The sequence below is a fragment of the Equus przewalskii genome, chromosome 27 (assembly GCF_037783145.1).
Source record: "Equus przewalskii isolate Varuska chromosome 27, EquPr2, whole genome shotgun sequence".
NCBI classification, from domain to species: domain Eukaryota; kingdom Metazoa; phylum Chordata; class Mammalia; order Perissodactyla; family Equidae; genus Equus; species Equus przewalskii.
Window position 1 is genome coordinate 29641932 of NC_091857.1, and position 25628 is coordinate 29667559.

Genomic DNA, 25628 nt, shown 5'->3' on the forward strand with positions numbered 1-25628 from the left:
TGCCCTCTCCTTGGCTGACAGGTGTTGGGGGCACACTCGCCCCTGGGCCCTGGAGGGGTAAGGATGCATCGATGTTTCTATACCTCGTGAGTCGCCTCATGGTTAACAACCTACTCATCTAGAAGAAAAAGAAGCAGCCACTTTTTCCACCCCTGGAATTGGACCATTTATCCTTCGCAAGATGGAGGATGGTAAAACAAACAATTGCTGACGTTACAGTTTTGCCTTTTCTTGCATGACTTTGGCCTCAGCGTCAGCATCTGCTCTAGCTGCAGACACACTGTCTTTGAGTAGGTGAGGGTGCTCCCCTGCCCGCCCGCCCAGACCTCCTTCCCTCCAGGCTGTCACGGCAAGGGTTCCTTGCAAATGCTTCTAGGCTCTTTGTTTCGTTTTTTAAAAAGGATGTGTATAAACATGCAAATCCTGCTCTATTTCTGCCAAAACAGACAAACAGGTTTATGCTCCCAAAGGCTCCAGTGCCTGTCCTCTCACAATTTACTAACACGTCATCCCACCCCCACCTCTGGATTTCTTTCCAGATGCCTTGGATCCCCAAGTCAGACCACTGTCAATTTCTGCCCTGCCTGCAACACTTCCTCCTACGAGGCTTTGCAGCCTCTGCCAGCCCTGTGCGAATCTGTTACCCAACCGCCTTCCTCCTCTGGCGCCCAAGCAGGCAGCGGTCAGAGCGACTCTCCCTGGCCTTTGCTCCAGGGGCTGCGCCCTCCACCTCTGCCCTCCCGGGCTGCCCCACCTTTTCTGTTTCCAAAGAGAGTTTCTTACCTCTCGTTCCCAAGGTGAATCCTCCCACGTCAGGGGTCTCTGGCCACCCGGCCCTGTGCATACCCTCTGTCCTTCCTTCTGCCCCCTGCACATGGCCCCTGACATACCATCAGCTTTGCCTGGATGAGGATCTCTGGTGAGAGAGTGAGGCCACTGGTGTAGCGGGTTCTCGAGATCACACATTGATTTCGTTCATCCTTCCTCTTCCTCGTAATGCTGAAAACCCGGTCGGTCACTCATCCCATCAGTAAATATTAATGAAGCACTTATTGTCCCCCAGGCACGGAACTAGGCCCTGGGTTGGCTGGGAGGCTGCTAAGCTCTGTGTTAAGGTTCAATAGGTCAGGTTTAGGAGATTATTTAGGAATCAAATTCAGAGTGGCCCAAAGAAACAGATCAAAAGACCCAAGTGACTAAAACGTCTTTTTTTTCTTTTTGTAAATGGACAATCATTAGGTGATAGCAAAAATTGTGTCACAAACTTTGGGGCCCAGGGAATTGGCTTGATCATAAATGAGGCCTTAGTTCCACAGCCTAGTGCAGTCCCATTCACTTAAGGACATATGTTAAGTGCCTTCTGGATTGGAAGGGCCTTCGTCTCCTTGGAATGTCTGGATCTGGTGCCTGTGGGGTCGAGGTGATGGGGCTTAAAAACCCAACAGATGTGAGAAAGTTCTACTGATCTGTTGCACAGCGATATGAATATAGTTACACTACTGAACTGTACACTTAAAAAATGGTTAAGATTGGGGGCCAGCCTGGTGGTGTAGTGGTTAAGTTAGCATGCTCCACTCAGTGGCCCAAGGTTTGTGAGTTCGGATCCTGGCCACGGACCTAGCACCACTCATCAAGCCATGCTGTGGCAGGGATCCCACATAAAATAGAGGAAGATTGGCACAGATGTTAGCTCAATGACAATCTTCCTCAAGCAAAAAGAAGAAGATTAACAACAGATGTTAGCTCAGAGCCAATCTTCCTCACCAAAAAAAAAAGGTTAAGGTGGTAAATTTTATGTTTCTTTCTTTTTTACCACAATTTAAAAAAAAAAAAAAAAAACCTCACAGGTCTCTTCCAACACCCCTCCCTCCCCTGAGGAAAACAGGTCCATTTTCCTGTAGACATTGGCCTATGGGCAGAGCCAAGAAGGAGTCATTTCCCAGCACGAAGGATCTCACAGGGAGTTGGGGGCGCAGGGGTCCAGGGCAGAGGAGCCAGGACCTTGGAGGCTGCCTCATATGTGTATGTGTGATAGGGATGCAGCAAACAGGAGACAGACAAACCACAGGCCCCAGCACCCGACCTGCTTGGCCAGACAAAAGCCAGCTGGAGCCAGGGCTGTCAACATCTGGGCCGATGCTAATCAGGGCTTTTATTTCTTGTTTCGTGGAGCAGGAAGGAAGGTTTCATCTTTACTTCTCTCCCCCAGAATTCTGATTGATTCATCAAATGCATAGTTCTTTAAGGAGAGAGTCCTCTGAACTGACAGAATCTGGAGTGTGTGTGTGTGGGGGGGGGGGGGGTGGAAAGCCAGTCTTACACTTTGAGCAGGAAAAGCACAAAAATGTCTGTAAAACTCAGCTCTTAGTGTTGGTGGTCTTCAAATCCATCTGTGAGGATGAACTAAATAAATTTGGGAGCCAGCTCTGATGGCCTAGTGGTTAAAGCTCAGTGGCTTTGCTTTGGTGGCCCGGGTTCAGTTTCCAGGCACGGAACCACACCACTCGTCCGTCAGTAGCCATGCTGTGGTGGTGGCTCACACAGAAGAACTAGCAGGGCCTTCAACTAGACTGTACAACTAGGTACTGGGGCTTTGGGGAGGAAGGAAAGAAATAAAATAAATTTGGAGTCCATGTTCCATTTCATTTCAACTGAGTACCTTCTGTGGGCTCATGGCTGTATAAATACTACCACCTCTTTCTCCTATTTCTCTTCCCCCTTCTGCCCATTGAGGACACAAAATGGCTCTTGGCTGGTTTGATGGTCAGTCACACGTGGCTCTGTGCTCGGAAGAGCCCTGAACTTGGTTTAAGGCAGTGCTGTCACTGTCTTGAAATCTTTAATGATTTTTAAACAAGGGGACCCATATTTTCATTTTGCACTGGGTCCCACAAATTAGGTCACCAGCCCAGCTCTTGGTGATGAAAGACTCTTTGAGGTGGTTTTCACAGTTTTCCGTATTCCCGCCATGTGGCTCCTCACACTGTCCCCACTTCCATAGCCAGCATCAAAGTTTCTTCCTGGTCAGGACAGTAGAAAGCAGAAAAAATCACCTCTGAGGTTCTAAACCAAGACAAATTTTCCCCCCCTGTTAAAAATTACAGTTCATTTTAAAGTAGCAACATGAGTCTTAATAGGATACAGCACTTCAGGTCAATGAACTAAAATGATTCACTTTGAAAGAAAAGAAAATTTCCCTCTGGGTGCCATAAACACTAAAGGAAGGGAAGCCAAGGCTAATGTAAGAAAAACATATCCACTCCTTAAAACTCTTAAACCTTTCGGCTCCTGTGCAGCATATACAAGCACTTCTGTTAATAGGGAGCAAAATACAACTTCCATCCCTAAGATCCTAACTCATTCATGAAAAACAACAGGAAAACAAGTTATACTGAACCCCATAACCAACACTAAGAGTCACCCCAGCCCCACACCCCTCGTGGGATTTCAAATATTTTTGTGAAACCAACATTTGTTGTTGTTGGTTTTTTAAGGGGTGAGAGTGTGGGATCTAAATCAATTCTAATATATTTCGAATATATTCATTATCATGCACTAAATGCGAATTCCCATTTTGTGGTTCTCCAAGGAGAGTGACAGAGGCTTGTTTGTGACAGCCCCGGGCATAAGCAATCATTGTGTTGCTTAATTAGATACTCCCCGTGCTAGTGGGAGGCACATATGTCTATTCACTGTGACGAACACTGAGAGCGGCCGGGGGCTTTCACGCCCCTGCGATACGCAGACAGAGGCCGCACACGTGCAGACGCTCCCAGGGACCTGCGGCCCTATCCGGCCCCGGAGCCATCAGCCCGCATTCGCCGATTGGTTCCAGTTTATTAACAGCCTATGAACTTCTCATCGGCTCCCGGGCTGGTCAGGACTGTCACCTGCAACTGCCAGGCCAGAGCGGGCTTTCCCACTCCTCAGAAACAGAGTGGGTCGGGGTCTGCTGGGTTGGAGGTACCGTATCTTTCAAAACAAAGAGGAGTTGCCAAGTGCAGGAGTGGAAAAGCAGCTTGATCAACTTTCAGGCAGTACCAGACAGGAAGTTCACCCCCCATGGATCAAGCATCTCTGAGCTAAACTAGCTTTGGCTAATTTTAAAAGTGACTTAAATTCTTATAATTTCAATTTTTAAACATCACTTCAAACTAATGGGAGGGGGGCTCATACCAAGTAGGGGAAAGTCTTCACCCATGTCTCACCTCCTCTTTGGAAAAGGTAGACGATGAAAGCGAGGGCAGAAACACGAATAGCCCTGGGTCCCCAGTGTTGTCTGCCGCCTGTATTCCGGCTCATGCGTGTGTCCCTTTAGCTCCCTCCTAGAACCAAGTCTGAGTTCTTCCAGCTGAAAAACAATTTCCCCCATGTATTACAGCATCCTAGGCCTGCTCTAACAAAGTTGCACAGAGTGAGGGGTTTAAACAATAGAGATTTACTGTCTCCCAGTCTGGAGGTTAGAAGTCTGAGGTGGAGGTGTCGGCAGGGTTGGTCCCTTCCCAGGGCTGCAAGGGAGGATCTCTTCCAGGCCACTCTCCTTGGCTTGTCGATGGTGGGTTTCTCCTGGTGTCCTCACATCGTCTTCCCTCTCTGTGTCTGTCTCTGAGTCCAAATTCCCCGTTTTTGTAAGGACACGGTCACATCGCATTAGAATCCATCATAATGACCCCAGTTTAACTTGACTCCTCTGTAAAGACCCTATGTCCAAAGAAGGTCATATTCTGAGGTGCTGGGGGTGAGGACTCCAGTATATCTTTTTCAGCGGGACACAATTCAATCCACAGCACACTGTTCAGGGGACATAATGAGAAAGCACCATTTACTCTAACCCCCTATCCAGACTGACACGATATTGGGGTTTGTGGACATTGTGAAAATACAAACTCTCTGAATTCCCCTCAGTTCCCAAAGAACAGCCACCACAGAGAGCAATCTTGTAGGTGCCCCGGCCAAGTATCAACACGACCTCTAAGATAATCGCGAGATAAATCAATTCCAAATGGGGCGGGGCGCCCTCTGTTTTCGTCTCCTGCTGTTACGTGGGGGCTACGCTGGGGGAACTTGAGTCTCTAAGAATATGCCGACGTAATTTCAAAGAGTCCAAACTTGAAAAGACCTAGGAGAAGAGCTGAGCCCCTTTGTGCATGGACCCAAGAGGTGCGATGACCTCAGGTCACCCAGCCGGTGGTGGTAGAAGGAAGTCCAGAATCCAGGGAAGGGCCAGCCCAGTATTCCAGTGAGGGGACCCAGGTAGAGGTGGCACCAGCTCCTCTGATGGCTCCACATAGCAGTAGGAAAGCTTGATGCCAGCTTGTGAGGGTCACTCCTCAGCTTAGCTCCCCTGAGGCTGGGGAGCTCCTTCCTGGTCATTCCAGGCAGGCCTTCCTCTCCGCTTTTAGACAATCACAGGGAATTCAGGAATCCCCAGCCTGGATCTCTAAAGAAAGGCATTGTCAACCAGCATCAGGGCACTGCTCCCAACAACTGGACAGCTTCGGAACTAGGGTGCCAAGAAGAGAGGTCCACCCGTGTCAGCTGAGCATTGATGCTGTAATTCCCAGTCAGCGGCACAAAGTAAGAGCTGGGTTCTTCAAGTCAGGCCGATCCTAGTTCGAATCTCAGCACCACCAACTACCAGCTGTGTACCTGGCACCCGCTACTTAATCTCAACTTCTGGAAAATTCCAACCTCTCCTAGTCATCATAAGGATGAGCATCGATAACGCAGACATGTTCCTTGATAACAAACCAACACAGGACTGACCTTTAAAAGGGTCATTTTTATTAGTTATTCTCTTAGGCAGAAATGCATTTGTTGCATAGTGAATCCAGTGTTGGGAAGTTGTTTTTACACAAATGAAAATAAAACTAAACTTTATTTTCATCTCATCCAAAGTTATTTCAGGTAATGAATCAACGAGGAGCAGCCGTAAGAGAGGCGTGTGGAGGATATGAAGGTGTCACTTCATTCCACCCCCACAGGCCATAAACTGTCAGAATTTATCAACAAGAACAACTTAAGAAGGCCGCCAATGGTGACTCCAATGAGCTTCTTGTCCCCATCAGCCTCAGATAGCCACTCTCCTAGGACAAAGAAAAGTGGGTGGAATGTCAACACAAATATCAATATCTATTGAGAAGATTCTGGAGAATTAAAGAATTAGCCTAGAACAAACCCCAGTGTGTAATGAGGATTTGATGTCCATTTGCAAGAACGTGAACCTCTTCCAAGGAGGCAGGTCCCTTTGAATGTTTCTGTCGACTTTCCTATAATCATCACTTTTGTCTCCGTGAGGTCAGCAGGTCAGGTTACCACGGCTCCAGTATTTCAGGGAAGGAAATGAGGCTCATGGGGCCAAGAGATTCCCAGGATCATATGGCAGAGCCAAGAACAGGGCCATGGCCTCTGCCATTGGACTGGACCAGTCCTCTACACTGTTCTAGACTGTTCCATACTCTTCTGTACTATTCCACACAGTTCTACACTGTTCCACACTGTCTTGTCTGTACATTGGGGCCCAAAGTAGGGACACCTGAAAAACTCACTCACTCAGTTTCAGGCATTTTCTAGTGTCTAAGAGATTTGTAGAGCCATTGTCTTTACTACAATTGAGGTGACCACCCTCTGGCCATTTTTAACCTTAGTAATGTCTACAAATCTCCTAGACACAAAAAAAGGAAGCTGGGCAGCACCGTGCTTGAGGTTATTTCAGAGTTACCTGAAGGTCCTCCGTCTATCATAACTTTCCAACTTTTTATTTCCTTGTTTCTCTCAAACATCCATAGAGTTGAAATGCAAATGTTTGTAGGAAAAAAAATACAAGGAGCCTCCTCAGTCATTTACCTTGTGTGAATGAGTTGATGAGAAAACCCCACAGAAAGCAGAAAGACCTCACAGAGGTCATGGTGCAACCCCTCATTTCATAGATGGGGAAACTGAGGCCCAGAGAGGTCATGGGCAGGGCAGAGCTGGAGTCAGTCTCTTTGCTTTGCGTTTGGTGCCATTTCCAGAACACAAGTTCCCCCCCCGGGCCTCTATCTAGAAAAAGGTGTGGGAGCCCAGGGCACCGGGCCCCAGATGTGGCCAAGAAGCCACTTCTGTCCCCAGGGCTGGCAGATGCCACTACGAGAGTGAGTCCTGCCTGAGGGTCAGGCTGGCTGGGGGCAAATCACGTCTCTGAGGTTCTGTTTCCCCACCTGAGAAAGGAGAAATAGTAACACCACCGACCTCATAGGGTTTTTGAATGAAATGAAGCCTTCTGGGTGAAAAAGCTTAGAAAAGGGCCTAGCCAGACCTTACCACTCAGGGAATATGTTCACTCGTGCCCTTCCACCCGCCCACGTGCCCCAAGACTTAGAACTTTCCAGCCATAGAAGTTGGCATTTAAATTGCATCTCCATTCGCAGACACCTGGGTTCCTCGAAACACTCCACAGCAAAGAGAGGAAGAGTTTGTTCTCCTGGCAGATCCCTCTCCATCCATTCATGTCTAGGCAGAGGCTGCCACTACCCTCAGGGGTCCTGGCCACCCTGAGGGTCTGGCCCTGTTTCCCCTGGGGAATCGAAGGTCCTGGTGGCTCTAGAAGGTGAGCTATCCTGTAGGCAATCCGGAACCAGAGATGTCGCCAAAGATGGGGCAGTTCTTGGCCTCCTGAGGGGCTCACGGGCCAGCCAGAAGCAGCTGCCAGCCCCCTACCATCCAGCACACCCCCAGAACAGCATGGGGCGAACCCCTGTCCCTTCCCCTGTAAGAATTTGTGTAGCGGCCCCTGGGACTGCCATGCTCCTTCCCAATTCTCTTCATGAGTGTGCAAGGTTAGCCTTTAATAAGAATCTGTTTTCTTGCCTGGAATGTCCACCTCTGCTCACAATGTCCCCACCTTTTTCAGGTGAACAACTGTCCCAGGACTCACATCTGGGAGTTCAGCTCTGCCCCTGACTTGGTGGGACTCTAGCAGGGGGAGGGAGAGAAGCAAGATGTTATTCCCATGACCTTAATTCTGTGACATAAACAATGACCCCCACAAACCCCGGCACGTATGGTACATTACATCTATGTAAGAAAATATGTGGAAGCATATTAGAGCTTAGATTGTTAGATAGGAGATAGATTAAATTAAATAGCAATAGACACTAGACAACTTAGATAAAATAGAATTAGAGCTATGTCTACTGTCTTATAAGGATGACTGACAAATCTTCAAGTGAAACAAGCAAGTGGGAGAGGAATCTGACCGGACGAATGGACAGCATGAGCCCAGCTCTCGGTTGAAACAGACACAAAGCAGAACACGGAGTTCTAGCGCCAGCTTCTCTGGGGAGCCTCGCTGTCCCCAGCCCCGGGCTGAATTGTTGCCCTCTGCCCCCCGGCTGCACCTCCGTCCCCTGGGCCTGTCTGTCTTTCTCTCCCTTGCCAGGAGGGTCCTGTTACCTTGTCCCTCTCTGTACACTCAGAAACACAGGCCGTCCGGCCCAGGGCAGGCTGTCCCTGCATGCTTGTTGAGGGAAAGACTGGCCATGAGGTCAAGGCGTGGATGGAGAAGGCTGATGAAACGGATGGTCCTCATACAGACAGATGCTGGGCCAGAGATCAAAGACCGGCGCTCCCACAGCCCGTCATCCTCGTCCTGTTCCTGTGCTTGCCTGGCTGAGGGGCACCCCCAAGCCTGTGGCTCATTCCCCTCCAGTGGCAGAGCCACTTAGAACATTTAAATCAGGCTTTACTGGAAGTCCGAGGATATCAGAAGGAACAGAGAAAATAAACAGAATAGAGCTTATCCTACTCAATTTGGCTTCCCGCATATGGTGCCTCCCTAGCTGTCCTGGGGCCCCCTCCGGGTGGGGGAGACCAGCTTTCTTCTTCTTCCAAGAGCCCCTTCTAGCCCATTTAGATTCCCCAAAGTCTAAGGGGATAAGGTCCAGGCGGGGTGGGGGGGGGGCCCTCTCCTGCCTGTCCAACGCCGCTTGAGGGTCCCAGGTTCCTAAGAAGCAGCACCCCCAGAAGATTGAGAATAGGAGGGTAACCTCCCTCGACAGGTGGATCCCTTCAAGGTGGTGGCCTTACCCCAGGTTTCCACAGGACAAGCACAGCAGGAGCCCAACATTCAGCAAAAAATTAGCAAAATGAAGCCAGGCAGTGGCTTGAACCCTGCAAGACTGGGGTTCCTTCCCTACTGAGTGCAGCTGATATATCCCCAAGCTCAAGAGGGGCAAGACCCCCCCAGGTAGGAGCCCCAGGGGCCAGCTGGAGGGGTAGAAAGTTCCTGGGGAAAGAGTTGAGAAAGGAGGAGGTTAAGCAGGCAGAGCAGGGAGGGAGCCTCTGAGGAGCCCACGGGGCTGGGAGAGAGCAGAGAGCTACCAGCCCGGGGTTCCAGCTCTTTCTGCAGCTATCTAGGGCATGGGCACAGCCCCACAGCCACCCTGCGTTCTGCTCCCTCAGCTCGGAAGGTCTCTTCTTTGTTTTCCTTTTCTCCTCCTGCTCTATCAGAACTTCATCCTCACTTCGTCACCTATTATTTCCCTTCTTCTTTGGCAACAGAACCTGGGTTTTATTTAAGGTTACAATGGGCTAAGACACATAATTACATCACCTAGCATCCCTTGCTGCTAGGTTCAGCCATGTGGTCAATAAGTCCTGGGTAATAAGACCAAAATGGAGGGATTAGGTGAGCCTTCTGGGAAGGCTATTTAAAGGACGCTCATTTAGGTGGGTGATGTGACTCTTTGCCCTCTGTCCTTCCTTTTTCCTGCCATTTGGAATGAAAGTCTAATGGCTGGAGCTCCAGCAGCCACACTGGACTGTGAGGTGATCTTGAGGGTAGAAGCCAAATATCAAGATAGAAGAATAAAAAGCTAGAGAGACTCACAGTAGCAGCCCTGGCATTGCCTATCCCCAGATTTCTTTACAAAAGTGGGGAAAAAATATCTTGTTTCAGCTACTGCTATTTTGTTTTCCATTTTACGCAGGTGAACCTAATACTGATACACCTAGCCAGTCCCACATACCCTGTCCAAACAGAAGAGAGCTCTTCTTGTTGTGTGTGGTCAGGGTGGGTCAGACCCACGGAAACATTATTCCTAGTTAGGAAATGCAGACGAGACTTATGCACAAACAAGGGTTGGGGGTTGTTTCAATTGTATATTGCAGTACAACAAACTACCTCCAAACTTAGTGGCTCGAAACAACGATTTGATTATTTCTGAAGATCCTCAGGGTGAGTGGTTTGTTCTCAGCCACCCAGGAGCACTGGCGCTGGACGCACGTTGACAGCACCATTCAGCCAAGGACAAAAAACTCTCCCTGGTGCAAAAGCGAGCAAAAGCAGTTTGCAGCCTGAAAGCAATTGCTCAAACCTGATAACAGCCACAGGGGGAAGTCCAAAAGGAGAAACAGGAGACCGCTCACCTGGGGTCCTGACTCTAGGGGACACCTGCGCATGTCCGGCAGAGGAAAGCGGGGGGCTTGGCCGCCTTCACGGCAGACCGGAGTCAACCTCCCACAGGATCTGGCATCCGGTGGTAAACGGAGGCTGGCTGCACACAGGCACCGTCTGTCTGAGGCTATGTGGCAACCCAGGAAAGAAGAACAGCCAACGGGAGCCCCCCACAAATGGGAAAAGTGAAGCAGAGCGAGGGAACAGGGGTCCAGTGCTATATCCACTATGCACATTTAGTTTCCCCAAAATGCAAAGGCATCTATAGAAAGGTGGGCAGCCAAGATCTCCTTTTATGCAGTGAAACATCAGGAGGTGATGAAGCAATGTGATGGCTGGGATTCATTCATTCATTCATTCACCAAACAAGTACTTATCTAGGACTTTATATGTCCCAGGCACAGTCCTAGGCCCTGGGAACAAAAATGTTTATAATATAACTTTGGGTAGGAAAGAAAACGAAAATTCCAGAGAAAGGGGTGGTTCTGGGGTCAGGGAAGGCAGCTGGGATAAGATGACATAGGAGGAGGCTGCGGAAGGGTGAATAATGCGAGGCTCTGCGGGAAAGCTGCTCTGGGGGAAGGAACAGCAAGTGCCGAGGCAGGAGGAGGCGGAAGTTGCAGGAAAGTCCACAGGGCCTGGGGGTTGGAGCAGAGCAACCGCGGGCAGGGTGGGGCATGGAGGAGCTGTAGGAGGGCAGGACGGCTCTGAGAGGCAGGCAGACCCCACGGAGTCCCGGGGCCTCTCTCTCCCTGTAGCCCTCCAGCAAAGGCACTGGACTTCTAAAATGGCAACCAGCTTCCAAAAGCACAGAAGCTCAGGGGTGGGATGGGGAGAGCCTTTGGGGCCCTTGGATTTCCTTCCAAACGTGTCGGGAAGCCTCCAAAAGCTTTTCAGGGAGAAGGCCTGACCTGGCCTGACTGACATCTTGTCTTGACAAGATTGAGGCTGGAGTGGTCTCATCCTGTGTGCATTGCAGGAAGCTTGGGCATTGGTCATTTGTCCAGAAGAAAGTAAAAACTGAAAGGTTAGACAAGGCTCCTGCTAACAGCGTGGGCCCAGGAGGAAGGGCAGAAAGAAGGCCCCAAGGCCTGGGTCCCATCCCCTCTCTCCCCACCCCCAGCCCTGTCCTGCACTGCAGGCCTCATGCACACACACAAGAAGGGGGCCAGCTCCAGGGGGACACAGCCCCTTGGCCCTGGGCACTCCTCTCCCCATGGGACACAGCTGGAGCAAGACCTGAGTGGGGCCCCTAAAGTGTGGGCCCAGGGAAGGCTGCCTGAGTCTGAGGGTGCAGACCATGAGCACAGGAAAGTGGAGGCACCAAGACTTAACCATTGGGGAGTAATACGGACGATCAACTAATTCCCCATCAGACAGCATCTCCCACTCAGAACAGAGACTCCCCGAGCCACGCGGCCCTGGTGTAGCCTCCGCATGGGGAGAGAGTTCCAACCTCCACACAGCAGCCCAGCCAAGGAGCAGAGGGAGCGAGAACAGGGCAGCAACGTGGTCAATGGCACACGCAGAATCCCACCCAGGGGCACCGGGTCAGGGCCGGGAGCATGTGTAGTACAATCCTCTTTCCCTGATTTTACAAGACGCTGGGTTTTGAGGCCCAACCCAGGAGCCCTCACATCCTTGCCCCCTGCCACCTCTCCGGAACCTAAGGACAGATGAGAGACAGGTAAGGACAGCGAGGGTGACAGCAGGAAGGTAGACAGGGAAGAGGACAGGGAAGCAGACATCAAAGGAAGCTGGGCACGAACACAGGGCGGGGCCCTAGAGTGGACACATCTAGGGTGCTGCCCAGCTCCCAACGCGTCTCTTTCTCAGGACCACAGCTGGCATCTCTGTGTAATAAGATAGAGAATTTCACCCACCAGAAGTCCTCTTACAGAAGGCACGGCGCTGACCAGAACATCCATCATGATAGTTTGCTCAAATAAACATGAATCCTTTGAAAAGGGTGCGTTCTGTTAAGGGGAGAGGCGAGGGATGGGTTTGGGGAGACGCTTTAGGGCCTGGGGCTGGAATTGTGCTGCATCACTGGGTGCAAACCATGGGGAGAGGAGCTGGAGAGCCTGGACAGGGGAAAGGACAGAAAGAGGCCGAAAACTGAAACTGCTAGTAGATGTGGGTGAAGAGAAGTGGCGGATGGGGAGTTAGGGCTGCGTGTGACACATGCAGCGCGCAGAGGCCCGTGAACATACCTGAAGCCACACTAGTGCGGTGGACTAGCGAAGTATATAAAGAAGGGGTGACAGAGAAAAGCGGTACCCTAGAGGGCATCAAGGGGCCTCTCCAGCAGCTGTAAGCCCCTCTGCCCTGATTATCTTACTTCAGCCCAGAGCAAGCAGGGCCCACAGCAAAGGAGACGGAGAGGAAGCCAGTGGGAGCACCCAGCTCCCAGAGCTGTCCAGAGCAGGGAGCACTGCGAAGCTACTATCCTTGCCAGAGGACCCAGGCTGGTACCCATGGCACTGCCTTAGGATCCCTGTCACTCTCAGTGCACCAGGATTGTAGACCTGGAGGGTGAGAGCTGCTTGCACTGTTCTGCTTGATAAAGGGGATGTGAATCCTGCTCTGTTGACGAGCGTGCAAGAATCTAAAACTGAGGCAAGTCCCTGAGCATCAAAGGAAGCAAAAACTTGCCCTCAGTGCCCTAAATCACTTGAAATGGACCACCGTTAAAATCGGGAAGAATCAAGTCAACTCATAATGGGGTTATCGCTCTTCCTGAGTGTTATTAACAACCATATAATACTTCCTGTCTCCTCACTGGGACACAGGCAGCTGCCGTGCACCAGGGAAGTGAAGGTCACAATAGGGGACGAAGGAGCATGAAATTGGCCCTGACCTTAGTGTCCGTGTAACGTGGGAAGCAGTGCCAGTTGCCACAGCTGCACCCCTTTCCACCCCATAGCGGGAAAGCTGATGGAGGCCAAGTCCACCCTCAGAAGATTCTAGAACCTTCTGGCATTCCAGCAACCATTAGGCTAGACAGGGTCCCAGCCTGGCAAGACAACTCTAGTGACCAAGAGATCATCACTCTGCAAACTTCCTGGGAAACCTCCTCTGGTAGAACAGCTGGTCCCCAATCCTGCACACAAGTTAACATCCATGAGCGTCAGGGCCAGAGGTGCAGCGTGAAAGAAACAGAGAACAACTTTTTCCTGAGCCTGGGTTCTGCATCAGGGGATACTGGGCTGGCCCCGACTCTCTCTGGGCCTCAGTTTCCTCACCTGCAAAATGGGCGGTTGCCCTTGTAACCTCACAGAGATAGCGTAAGACTACAGTGAGATAACAGATGTGAAAGTGCTTTGCAAAAAGTAAACTGGAGGTTATTCATCCACAGGTGACACAGCCATGACAGCTGGTTACAAGTGGCCACGTGGCCACCGGGGCAGAGCGTCTGCTGGCAAACCCTCTCAACATCTTGCACAGAGCTTGCTCTGCGGCCTCCGCAGCAGCCCGTTGGGCAATCTCAGGTTGAGAAACATGTTCTGAAAACAGACAGCCCAGATGAAGGCAGCGTACCCGTGTCTCAATCCTTCTAGGAACTGCTTTTTATAGAAGATTGCAGAGAGAGGGTGTATGTCAAGGTGGCTGTGGCTGCGAGGAGGGGAGGGGTTCCTATTTCTCCCTCCTTTCCCCCTCCCTCCTGGCTTGTCTGTCCATCCTATTCCATTCTCCATTCCAGTCGTCATGGCCGGTTCCCTGCCCTTCCTACCCCCCAGCTCTGCCTGACTCCTTCTTAACCCCCAATCCCCCACTCCTTCTGCTTGCCAAGAGGGCTTGGCTGTAAACAACCTCTCCCTCTCCCAACCATCTAAAGCAGAGCCTCGCGGTCCTCAAAACCGCAGTCCTCCCACCAGCAGTGTCAGCATCGCCTGGGCGCTTGATTACAACACAGCTTCTTGGGCTCCACCCAGGCTCACTGCCCCGGACTCTGCGCTTTAACAAGATCCCCCAGGCCTTGCCTGCTCTAGTCCACAGCAGCTCCCATTACCTCCCCCAGCTCCGACAGGCAGGGCTCCACACCACGTAACCTGACACTGCTAGTCAGGTGTTCACCTGTGTGTACCTCGTCCTCCATGGATGATAAATTACTAGAAGGCAGGGCACCCAGGCTTTCTCAAGGGCCTGGCTCTGGCCTCTGCACACGGAGAGCATTCAGTGAAGTTGGCCAACCAGTCTAGATTCGGCCTCTGCACTCATTCATTCTTGTATTTATTGGGCACCCAGTAGGGGCACCGGGATGCAGCAGAGACCACTGCTCCCATGGAGCCCCACTCAAGAGTGGAAGAGAACAGACTCGCATAAACAAGTAGGCAAGTAAGCAAGAGGCCGTTTTAGCTACTGGTAAGCACCATGAGGAAGAAAGCAGGTGGCAGTGACAGTGACTGGTGGGGAGGGGGTGCCATTGGGGTGGGTGTTCTGAGAAGGGCTCTTTAGGGGTTCATATCTGCACTGGGAACTCAATGATGAGAAGACCTGGACTGAGACTTCCAGGCAGAGGGAAGGGGGGGCAGGGCCCCACACAAGGATGGGCTTGGCCATGTTCCAACCCACGTCATCTCCCCCCACCCCATTCCGGGCCATCACACATCCTCCATGTCTCATCCACCCACCAACACCCTCCTGGGGCAGGACAAGTTCCAGGTCTCAGGTCCATCCATCTGCACCTGTCTATTCGCCAATGTGCAGCCCTCCCGAGCTGCAGGCTGGCCGCCCCCAGTCATTTCCTCGTCCTTTTCTCCAAAGCCAACTTTGCTCTTTCTTTAAACATGGTCGAGATGCATCCAGTATTTGCATGCCCAAGTGACAGGGATGAGGAAAGAGGGCTTCTTTTAAAAATATTATGCTTAATCAGTCTCGTTTTCTTCAATGGGACCAGGTGAGGCCATCTTGGCCCTTGATACACAAGAATCGTGGTCCTCCAACTCATCAGCCTCATCTGGGAGCTTACTAGAAACACAGAACCTCGGGGCCCACCCAAAGCCATTGAACCAGAATCTGCATTTAACAAGACCCCCAGGCACTTTGACCTAAAGCAGAGTTCTGCCTCCACACTCCACTGTCTCTAGAAACCACCAGACAAGCTACACAGAGCAGTTAACATTACTGTGAGCCAGGCACCCATCTAATCCTGGCTTTAAAAAGGACCTGTGAGGGTGACACAAGTATACTTATGAGCTTCATTACGCAGGTGAATTAACCAAGGCACGGGGAAGTTAAGTCAGCTGCACAAGTTCACAAGCTTGTAAGTGACAGGCTGAGTCTGAGCACCAAGGGTCTGACCATGGAGTCTGCCCTCGAACCACTCCCCCCATCACGTTACAGAGGAGGCGTTAGCTCAGAGGGAGTATTAGTGAGCTCGGGCTGCTGTGACAGAGTACCACGTGGGTCGCTTCAACAAGAGAAGTGGATGGTCTTACAGTCTGGAGGCTGGAAGGCCAAGATCGCAGTGTCGGCAGGGCCGGTTCCTTCTGAGACTGTGACAGAGGATCTGCCCCATCCCTCTCCCTGAGCTTCCGGTGGTTTGCTGGCAACCTTTGGCATCCCTTGGCTTGCAGAAGCATCACCAGGACCTCTGCCTTCATCTTCACATAGCATCCCCTCTGGGGGTCCAAATTTCCCCTTTTTTTAAGGACACCAGTCATATTGGCTCAGGGCCCACTCTAATGACCTCATTCTAACTAGTTACATCCGCAATGACCCTATTTCCAAATAAGGTCACATTCTGAGGACTTCAATGTGAATTTGGGGGACACATAACAGAGGTTAACAAAATGATAGTAACAGCTAACACTGTGCCGTGCGTTGTTCTCCGGGCCTTAACGAGTATCGACTCTCAGTCCTCATCACGATCCTTTGATCCACCCTCGTTTTGTGGATGGAGAAGACGAGGCACAAAGAGGTAACGTGTCTTGTCCTAAGTCACACAAGGAGCCAGGATTCCAACCCAGGCTGTCTGGCCTCAAGGCTGCACTACAGCTCTCTGGGATGGTGTCCAGGATTATCTTGAGATCACATTATACACTTGCTTTAGCAAGCTGTTGCTGGATTTTGGTTCAGTGTGTCAAGGAAAGTGTCTCTGAAACACAGCCATATGGGAGGAGCATCCATGGTGTTCAGCCAGTGCTGGGACAGAAAGGGCTAGAAAAACCTCACATCCTTGATGCAGAGAAAGCATGCACTTAGAGCAAACAAAACTGGGACACTGCCCCAGTCTGAATGAAAACCATACAATAAGTGTCTTTCCCTGCTGCCTGACATGTAGCAAGTACTCCATAAATATCAGCTACCGTTGCCATTTTACTAAGCAGGTACTACGCGCCTGGCTGTGGGCAAGTCACCTTCTTTATACTTCCTTCTAATCTTTGTAACAGCCCTAGGGGATAAATACTATTACTCCTATTTTATAGATGCGGAAACTGAGGCTCAAATGTGTATAGCTAAGGCTACAGGCTAGCTCTTACCCCCCACCCAGGGATCAGGACTCTTCACTGACAGACAGAAATAAGCTCGGCCTTTGCGCAGAAAAGCCTGAGAATATTACAGCAGAGGAGATTTGCATGTTTCGCCATCCAAGTTAATATTTCCAGGTCAGGGCGCCTTCGGGAGAGGAAGGTGGCGGCCTCCCAGCTCTGGTCTCCTTAACTGCACCCTGGGAAGTCTTCACACTGCCTTTCTTTATCCGCTGGTGGTCTAATCTGGAGTCAGATCCACCCGCTGGCTCTTACAGATGGGGACGGACTGCGAGCCAACGGGAAACAACAGGTGAGCGTCTGAACAGTCCCCTTCTGTGCCTCGGGCAGGGTGTCTGCCTGGGCGACTGCAGGGCCGCACTGACTTCCAGAACCTTCTGTCTCTGCAGGTGTTTTAGGCACTTGGCTTCAGTGCGTCAGTGACCCATATTTTATTACCTTTCAGGTTTCTATAATTCATCATTCACTCCTTTCTGAAAACCTAGAATGAAAGTTTAGCAGCTCAGTGCCCCGGCCCCTCTCCATTCTCTCCCCAAACACATCGGCCTATTTGTTCCCTTTCATCCCGGCTCTTCCTGTTGCATTCTGTCCGTTCAATGGGGAAAGGGCGAAACCGGATGGCTGGACCCAGTGCGGGGAAATGACTTCAGAGCCACCTTTGTTTCCCCTCATTCCTTTGAGCACACTTGGCCCTGCATCTCTATGAAAGGGCTTGTTTGAACCGTTTGGAACATCCAGCAAGCGAGAGATGCTGCAGCCAGAATCGCTCTGCATCTTTTCAGGCTGCCTGAGACTCTGGGTTCAACTGCCAAATTTTTGCAACAAAACTAACCATGACATTGGACATTGTGTTATAAATTAGCCACAGCCTTCCGAGCAAATTGTCTCTTTTCATTGTATCAGCGTAAGCCTTTGAAATAGTTGGCTTCGGCTCCTGACTTCAGGGAGATTCAGAGAATATTTTCGTTCTGCCCCAAACCAACCCTTCAGACACCACATTGCACGTGCTAATATCTATATCTTAATTCACAGTTATTCTTAGCACAGTTCCTCAGAGGGCCTCTGTTTGTTACATTCCATTTCCCTGCCTGGAATTCTGTCAATATGCCTTCAAGTTTGATGGAGAAACTATCTCCAAATGTCTTTAAAACAAAAAGATGTACTTCTCTCTTTCTCCCTCTCTCTCTCTCTCTTTGCTGAGGAAGACTCACCCTGAGCTAACACCTGTGCCAATCTTCCTCCATTTTATATGTGGGTCGCCACCACAGCATGGCTGCCAACAAGTGGTGTAGGTCCTCACACGGGGAACTAAACCCAGGCCACCATAGCAGAGCATGCTGAACTTAACTACTAGGCCTCAGGGCCAGCCCCTGTACTTCTCTTTTTATAATGTTTTTCACAATGATTATTTGAACTTTCCTTTAAAGAAGAGTCCTTTTCAGAAATACAATGAGGGGTATTAAAATGGATTCTTTTACAGCTCTAGTAACATGTAGAATTTCAGAATTTGGTACCCACTGAAGCAACAAAAATTTCTTCTTCTCTTAGGGCACCCCAAGTTTGGGGGGGGAAGAATATGCCCTCTGTCTGAGTTATGTCACCAATAGCCAAATCAAGCTGTTGTTATTATAAGGAATCTGAAAAAATACCCAGATGCCATCTAATTTCTTTTCCCGTTTTTCTTCCCTTTTAACTTTTTTTTCCACCAAAAAAATAAGTCACAGGACAAATTTGGACTTAGAAATACTTTAAGTAATAAACTTTATTTAAATCTGGTCCAAAACACATTTATTTAAAATAAAATAGAATCAACCTTCCTATAATGTTTGTAAAACACACCAACTACATTTGACAATCTTTAGTGTTTTAACCAGATCAGAGAACACCATATTACTGCCTAGGCCCTAACACACTGGAAATAAGGACAACTGTGACAATTATATAGCTTTAAAACAACATTGTAAATAAACAGAAACATCATACCAGTTCCTGATGACTTGATTAATTTGTTCTCCCTTTTGAAAAGGAACAAAATTCATATTCTTTCAAATTTTCCCAGCAGGGATCTTTATTTAACCTGAACTGTCTCTAAGCGTGACTGAGATTCTGCTGAGATGCTCCCCAGGTGACAGAGGACCAAATATCTGTAAGGAGTTCTGCTCCATCCAAGCCCACTTACCAAAGGGGAACCCACCCTGCCCTCTTTTTCTCTCTCTGCTACTCCTACCTTCTCCCTAGGAGCAGCTAAGTCGCCCTCTCTCTTCAGCTCCTTCTTCTGTGCTCCAGGCAGAGTTATATTTGGATCAGATCGGAGAAGCTAATATAGAACAAATGTTGGATGTGGCTGCCGCTTCTCATAGCAATGGCATGAATTTCAACATTCTTGGGTAAGTGGAACTTTCCACAGAATTTTGCCCTTCTTAGAAGAAAGTAGCATTTTAAAAAGTAAATGCCATTATTTCCTTACTGGTCCAAGCTCCAGACAGTTTCGACAGCACATTTTAGCAAAGACAGCCTTTCACACTTAGCTGGTCTTCTGCAAGAGGAGAGTGTCTCAAGTGACAACAGGGGGCTTTGAGCGGTGGCCAAGCTTTGCAGCAGCACAGCCTCTCTGTGCTCACAGAGGAGGCGGACGGTGCTCCACCCAAAAGCCACGTTCCCCTCACACACTCCCCGCCGCTTCGAGTCCCCATTGTCTGCCATTTCAAAAGTTTGAGCTTCTTGACCCAAAGCAGGGGTGGGCGGCAGAGTTGGGAGAATGGGTGGGAGACACTTTAGGTTTCTATGCAAGGAAAAGGAAGCCTGCCACACACACCTCCTTGGGGAGAAAGGAGTCACTAACACACACACACACAAGCCCCTTTGGGCAAAGACAAGAGTGGTTGTTATGGCGGACGCAAGTTGCTCCCCAAGTATGTCCTGAATGTGGGAGGCCACGGCAGCTGCCTCTCTTGAGACAGCCCATAGGGCCCCTGCCAGGGGCTATAATGACTTGCCGGCCCTTGCCAGCTGTCACACTTTGCATGCTGCTGGAGCTCCGGTCCAGCAGAAGGGGCCATCCAAGTCACCAGCTTCCACAAGCACCGAATCCTGTGCCCATGCTGGGTCCACACGGCCACCCGGAGCCTTCTTCTGGGGCTCCACCAAGAGCACTTCAGTACACACTGGCCAGTGTATCCAACTGACAGTGTCCTTGGCCTGGGGAAGGGAGGAGTTCTTCTGCAGAAGGGGATGCAGAGAGGTCACGGTCTAAAGGAACCCTCGGGGACACCCTCAGTAAACAGGGGCACTTGTTGGGGGGAAGAGAAGCATGCACATTTCCATCTCTGATTTCTGGGGCACCCCTGCCAGTGGATGGGAAACGTACGGCGTGCCATTTGGGCCCCTCTGTCCCAGGTTTAGCTTCCGTCTTTCTCATTCTCTTCCTCTTCCTGCTGGCAGGGTAAGGCCCCAGGGCTCCTGCCTAGGGTGTGGGCAGAGAAGGAAGCCAGAGGGGGAGGTCGCTGGGGCCTGCCCCAATCTGGCACCTCAGCTACAGGACTGAGGGGTCCTCAGGATGAGGTGGGCATTGCCAGAAGAGGCTGGTGCAGGATTCATGGAGGTGGGATCCTAGGAACCCTCTCTTTCAGGACACGGCTAGAACCCATCAACTCGTCAATACTGGCTTGGCCTAGGCAGGCCCCTCCATCCTTTCACCCAGTCCCTAACCCTCCCCATCATGGTCCCCTCCTCAGCTTCCTGGAAGCCTGGTCCAGCTGCAGGGAATTCCGAAAACTGGCCACTCGTGGTGCAGCTCTGCCTCTTGTCTGAAGGCACACTATCAACCCCAGAAATCCTCCACCTTCCAGGAGCCTCGGTTTCACCATTGACAGCAGGGATAGAAAAATGCCCAGCTCACAGGGTTCGTATGAGAACCAAACGTCTGTAAAAATGCTTTGAAAACCAGAATGCTTTAACAAAAGGTGAAATTGATTAGAAAGGTGTTAAACTCACCTGCTTGAAACTTTCAAGGTGATTTCCTTGATCTCTCTCCTTCCTGCATAGTAAGGTTCTGCTTGGGGTCTCAGCTCCTTCCCGCCGAGACCTCTTTCTCTCTCCCCAAGTGAATCATGTCAAGACAGGGCCCCCTGAGAGTCAGGGGGTCCTACCACGTTCCTTCCCTCTCTGTGAAACCTATAGGGAACTCTTGGGTTAAAGCACTATTGGGAGTTTGCACATTTCAAGGGATAAGCTGTGAACTGGTGGAGATTTCAGACCCGTCCTCAGACACCCCCTGGACACACAGTAGTTGCAAAGCACTGTGCTGCACTTTGGGAAGATGCAGAAATGAACAGGTGGTCCCCGCCCTCAAAACAATCACAACCAAATGCGGAGACGATCTCCACGTAACACAATCCAGGCTCTGGGAAAATGCGATCAACAGTTTGCTGAGCGTGATGAGAGGAAGAAGAAGGTGAGAAATCATCAAGGCTTTGAGAAGAAAGTCATGTTGGATATGAACCTGAGCCAAGGGCAGGATGTTATAGGCAGAGCTGGAGGTCGGAAGCAGAGATCAGAGTGAGCCTCTGGGGTGAACACTCGTGGAAGGAAACAAGAATGAAGCAGCCCTGAAACCAGCAGGCACAGCCAACGGGCTCCTGGAGCTGAAATCAGTTCCCATGGGGGACAGGTCCTGCCATAGCATCCTTCTTCTATACCGAAGAGGACCAAGCTGGAGAAGCTCATTTTCTTTCTGTTACACTCAACATCAGTGCTGTGCAATAGAACTTTCTGCGATGACGGAAATGTTGTCTCTGCTGCCAAATAGATGGCCACTAGCCACCTGGAAATCCTAAGCACCTGAAGCAATGCTAACACAGCTGGGGAACTAAATTTCTAACTTGATTTTATTTTAATTAATTAATTTTTAATAGTCACAGGTGGTTAGTGGCTACTGTATTGGGTGGTAGAGGGTTAGGTACCAAAAGACCCCCTTCCCCATTCCATTTTGCCATGAGACGACGACAAGCCTGGTGTTAGGGTAGAAAACTTCCATAGCCACCAAGTAATGCTATTTTATTTGGGGAAGAGAAATGTTCAGTCCCACCCTTAACAGATATGAGTGTGTGAGTGATTTTTTGTTTGTTTTCCCTGATAAGAGGCCAATTTCAGCGTGAGTTTTTGCTTCAGTAAGAAGAGTCAACCACTGACAGAATGAACACATGTCCCTTCTGGGGAGGAAGGAAACCCGACCCCGAAACTCCTTAGTCTCTAAAGACCTTTTAATCAAAAGAGAAGAGAGAGGGACCGGCAGGGAGTAGCCATTCTAATGCTACAGTCATTGAGCCCAGAAATTTAGCTCTCAAAAGCCGGCAGGAAATCACATATTTTAGAAAAACATTTTACACTCATGATCGTAGCAGCATTACTCGCAATAGCCAAAAGGTGGAAGCAACCCATGTGTCCACCCTTGGAGGAAGGGGTAAACAAAATGTGGCATATACATGCAATGGAGTATTATTCAGCCTTAAAAAGAAAGGAAATCTTGACCCATGCTACAGCAGGGATGAAGCTGGAGGACATTGTGCTAAATGAAATAAGCCTATCACCAAAAAAACAAATACTGCAGGGTTCCACTTACAGGAGGTACCTAGAGTCGTCAGAGTCATAGACCGGAGAATGGCGGTTGCCAGGAGTTGCTGGGCGAAGCGGTGATGGAGAATTGTTTAACGAGCACAGAGTTTCAGTTTTGCAAGATGAACCGAGTTCTGCGCACTGGCTGCATAACAGTGTGAGCACGCTTAACACTAACGAACTCTACACTTAAAAATGGTTAAGATGGTAAGTTTTATGTTATGTGTATTTGAGACACATATATTTAAATCAAGCAAATATGTATATGTATACAAAGAAGAAGAAGCCGAGAGGAGGAGGCAGGCACATGAGTTTTAGCCTCACCAAATCAACCAGGCCTCCAAAAACAACCGCACTTCGCCCAAATAAGCGCCGTTCCCCCCTCCCTCCCGGGCCGGTCCTGCGACACTCCCACGGGCGCTCACAATAACCTCCTTGAGCGGTGCCAGCGGTAGCTCGGCGCCGGCCTGAGGCGCGGGCGGCCAATGAGCACGCGCCTGCGCCCGGCCTCGCGCCCCCATTGGCTGCGCCCAGCCGCGCGCGGCCCCGCAGGTTCCCAAGCCGGGTTTAAAGGGGTCGGGCGCAGCAGCTGCCCTGCCATCAGCTCCCAGCGCGCAGGTCCGCGGGGAGGGGCGGCCTGCCGAAGGGCCCACCCCGGGGCGTTCCTGAAGGGCGCCCTCGGCCGCCCCCACCGCCCCCCAGATGTACTATGCGGTTTCCCAGGCGCGCGTGAACGCGGCCCCCACGACCATGCTGCGGCCACAGCGGCCGGGGGACGTGCAGCTCGGGGCCTCCCTGTACGAGCTGGTGGGCTACCGGCAGCCACCCTCCGCCTCCTCCACTGCCTCCTCCTCCACGACGGCCCCCCTGCTCCCCAAGGCGGCGCGCGAGAAGCCGGAGGCGCACGCCGAGCCGCCCGGCACGGGACCCGGGCCCGGTGCTCACGCGGGCGGCGGCTCCCGGGCGGACGCCAAAGAGGAGCAGCAACAGCAGCTGCGGCGCAAAATCAACAGCCGTGAGCGGAAGCGCATGCAGGACCTGAACCTGGCCATGGACGCGCTGCGGGAGGTCATCCTGCCCTACTCGGCCGCGCACTGCCAGGGCGCTCCCGGCCGCAAGCTCTCCAAGATCGCCACGCTCCTGCTCGCCCGCAACTACATCCTGCTGCTGGGCAGCTCGCTGCAGGAGCTGCGCCGCGCGCTCGGCGAGGGCGCGGGACCCGCTGCTCCGCGCCTGCTGCTGGCCGGCCTGCCCCTGCTCGCCGCCGCGCCCGGCTCTGTGCTGCTGGCGCCCGGCGCCATGGGGCCCCCAGACGCGCTGCGCCCCGCCAAGTACCTGTCGCTGGCGCTCGATGAGCCGCCGTGCGGCCAGTTCGCGCTCCCCGGCGGCGGCGCGGGCGGCCCCGGCCTCTGCACCTGCGCCGTCTGCAAGTTCCCGCACCTGGTGCCGGCCGGCCTAGGCCTGGCCGCCGTGCAGGCGCAGTTCTCCAAGTGAGGGCCTGCCGGGGCCCGGGGCGCGACCTCGGCCCGTCCTCCCGGCGCCCAGCTTCTCTGCGCCCCCTCGCTAGGCGCCCCGGGAGAGCGGGGACGAGCAAGGAGGGCATTTCGAACCTTCTCGCCCAGAGAAAGGGACTGTGTGCGCCCCCTTCCCCACCCCCACCCCGGGGAAACTAAAGTGATCTGAGCGGATGTTCGAGGGAGCATCGGGGCTGTTTGGGCTTCTGGGTGGATTCTAGCAGCTTTGGGCGGCAGAGGCGCGCTCTGATCCCCGTTCTTCCGTAGCGCGTGTCTACCGGGCCCCAGAGTTGTGCGCTTAGCAGTGTGGATTTTAGGGCGCCTTGAGCTGGGTTTGGCTCGCTCTGGGCGCGGCGGGAGGCCAGCCCCAGCGCCACTGCTCACGGAGGCGACACCTGCAGAGCCAGGGGACCAACGGGCTGCTCTCCGAGGGCGGGGTGGTGGGGGGGAGGGACGAGGGGACGGTGTTTCCTTCTCCTCGGCCAGAGTTCACGGATGGCCCTGTTCCCACCAGCCAAACCCTGTCACAGGAGGCTGCCCGACCTCCGGAAGCCGGGAAAGACCAGTAATCAGTGCAGATTGTCCTGAGCGCAGCAGACTGACAGATCCTCGGCGGCCGGACGGTTGGCACCGCGGTGCCGCGGGAGGGGGCGATGACAACTCCTGGGTCGTTGGGTGTGCTGGGTTGGGAAGTCCGCTTTTGTACCCCGGCTGTTAAGAGTGCAATTTTTGAGAATCGCATAACCAGGTGTTTTGTTGCGGAAATGATTCGCTCTCAAATCCTGGGGCCTCCTTAGAAAGATAGTTCAGAACTCGAGATTCACCGGTCTGTCCCCCTGCCCCAAAGGAAGCCGAACCCGCGTTTGAGCTTGCTTAAAAACAGCCACCACCTTTCACGCAGGCGGTGTTCCCGGTTTACTAAAATAGGTAACAAGGCACTTCGCAGTCTCCGACTCGTCAGAAAGCGGGATCGCTAATTATCCATCTGTCTCATTAAAAGACGCGGAGGGGGACCGGGAGCCCCAAACCTCTGGCGGGTCCCCCTGCGGTGGCGACGGCGGGATGGCGCTCGCTGCGTGGTCTCTTCCTGTACCTGGTCCTTGACCAGCGCGCCGGGCAGGTGTTCTCGCCGCTTTGCAATGAACAACTACATAGATGACCGGTCCTGATTTGTTAACGAATTACTCCAGCCAAGATTATTTCACGCTCTTTCAGCAGCTTACTTTGAATTTTTTGTTTAAGGTTTTTGGTTGTTGGTAGTTGCCGAATTTAACTGGCATTTTATCTCTAACTTTGTTTCGTTGCACTATGAAGAATCAACAGAATAAAACACTTAAAGACCTTATTTATTTATTTATTTTGTCTCATTTGTTTTGTTAATGAAAGTGTCCTGATGCCCTGGTGGTTTCAGAACCTCGGGATGACGGTTCGTAGTTAAATGATGGGGCTTCAAATTTTTTAAGCCCGACTTTCTGATTTGTGGAATAACCCAAGAGCAGTCAACTGTAAGTGAAGTTCAGGCACCCGGTGGAAATGTAAGGACGGAAGGGGCGTGGGCGCCAGAAGCGGGGG

The 25628-nt window shown here is 51.5% G+C and overlaps 1 protein-coding gene across 1 annotated transcript; it reads left to right on the top strand.

Moving 5' to 3' along the window:
* Positions 1 to 23084: 23084 nt before the first annotated feature.
* OLIG1 (oligodendrocyte transcription factor 1) lies at positions 23085 to 25401 on the top strand. Its single transcript, XM_070597111.1, has one exon. It carries the CDS (start codon positions 23245 to 23247, stop codon positions 24034 to 24036), a length of 792 nt encoding a protein of 263 aa, XP_070453212.1. The 5' UTR covers positions 23085 to 23244; the 3' UTR covers positions 24037 to 25401.
* Positions 25402 to 25628: the final 227 nt, after the last annotated feature.

What these genes read in the sequence shown, in the direction of transcription:
- OLIG1 (XM_070597111.1), top strand. Translation starts at nt 23,245, where the DNA reads ATGTACTATGCGGTTTCCCAGGCGCGCGTGAACGCGGCCCCCACGACC.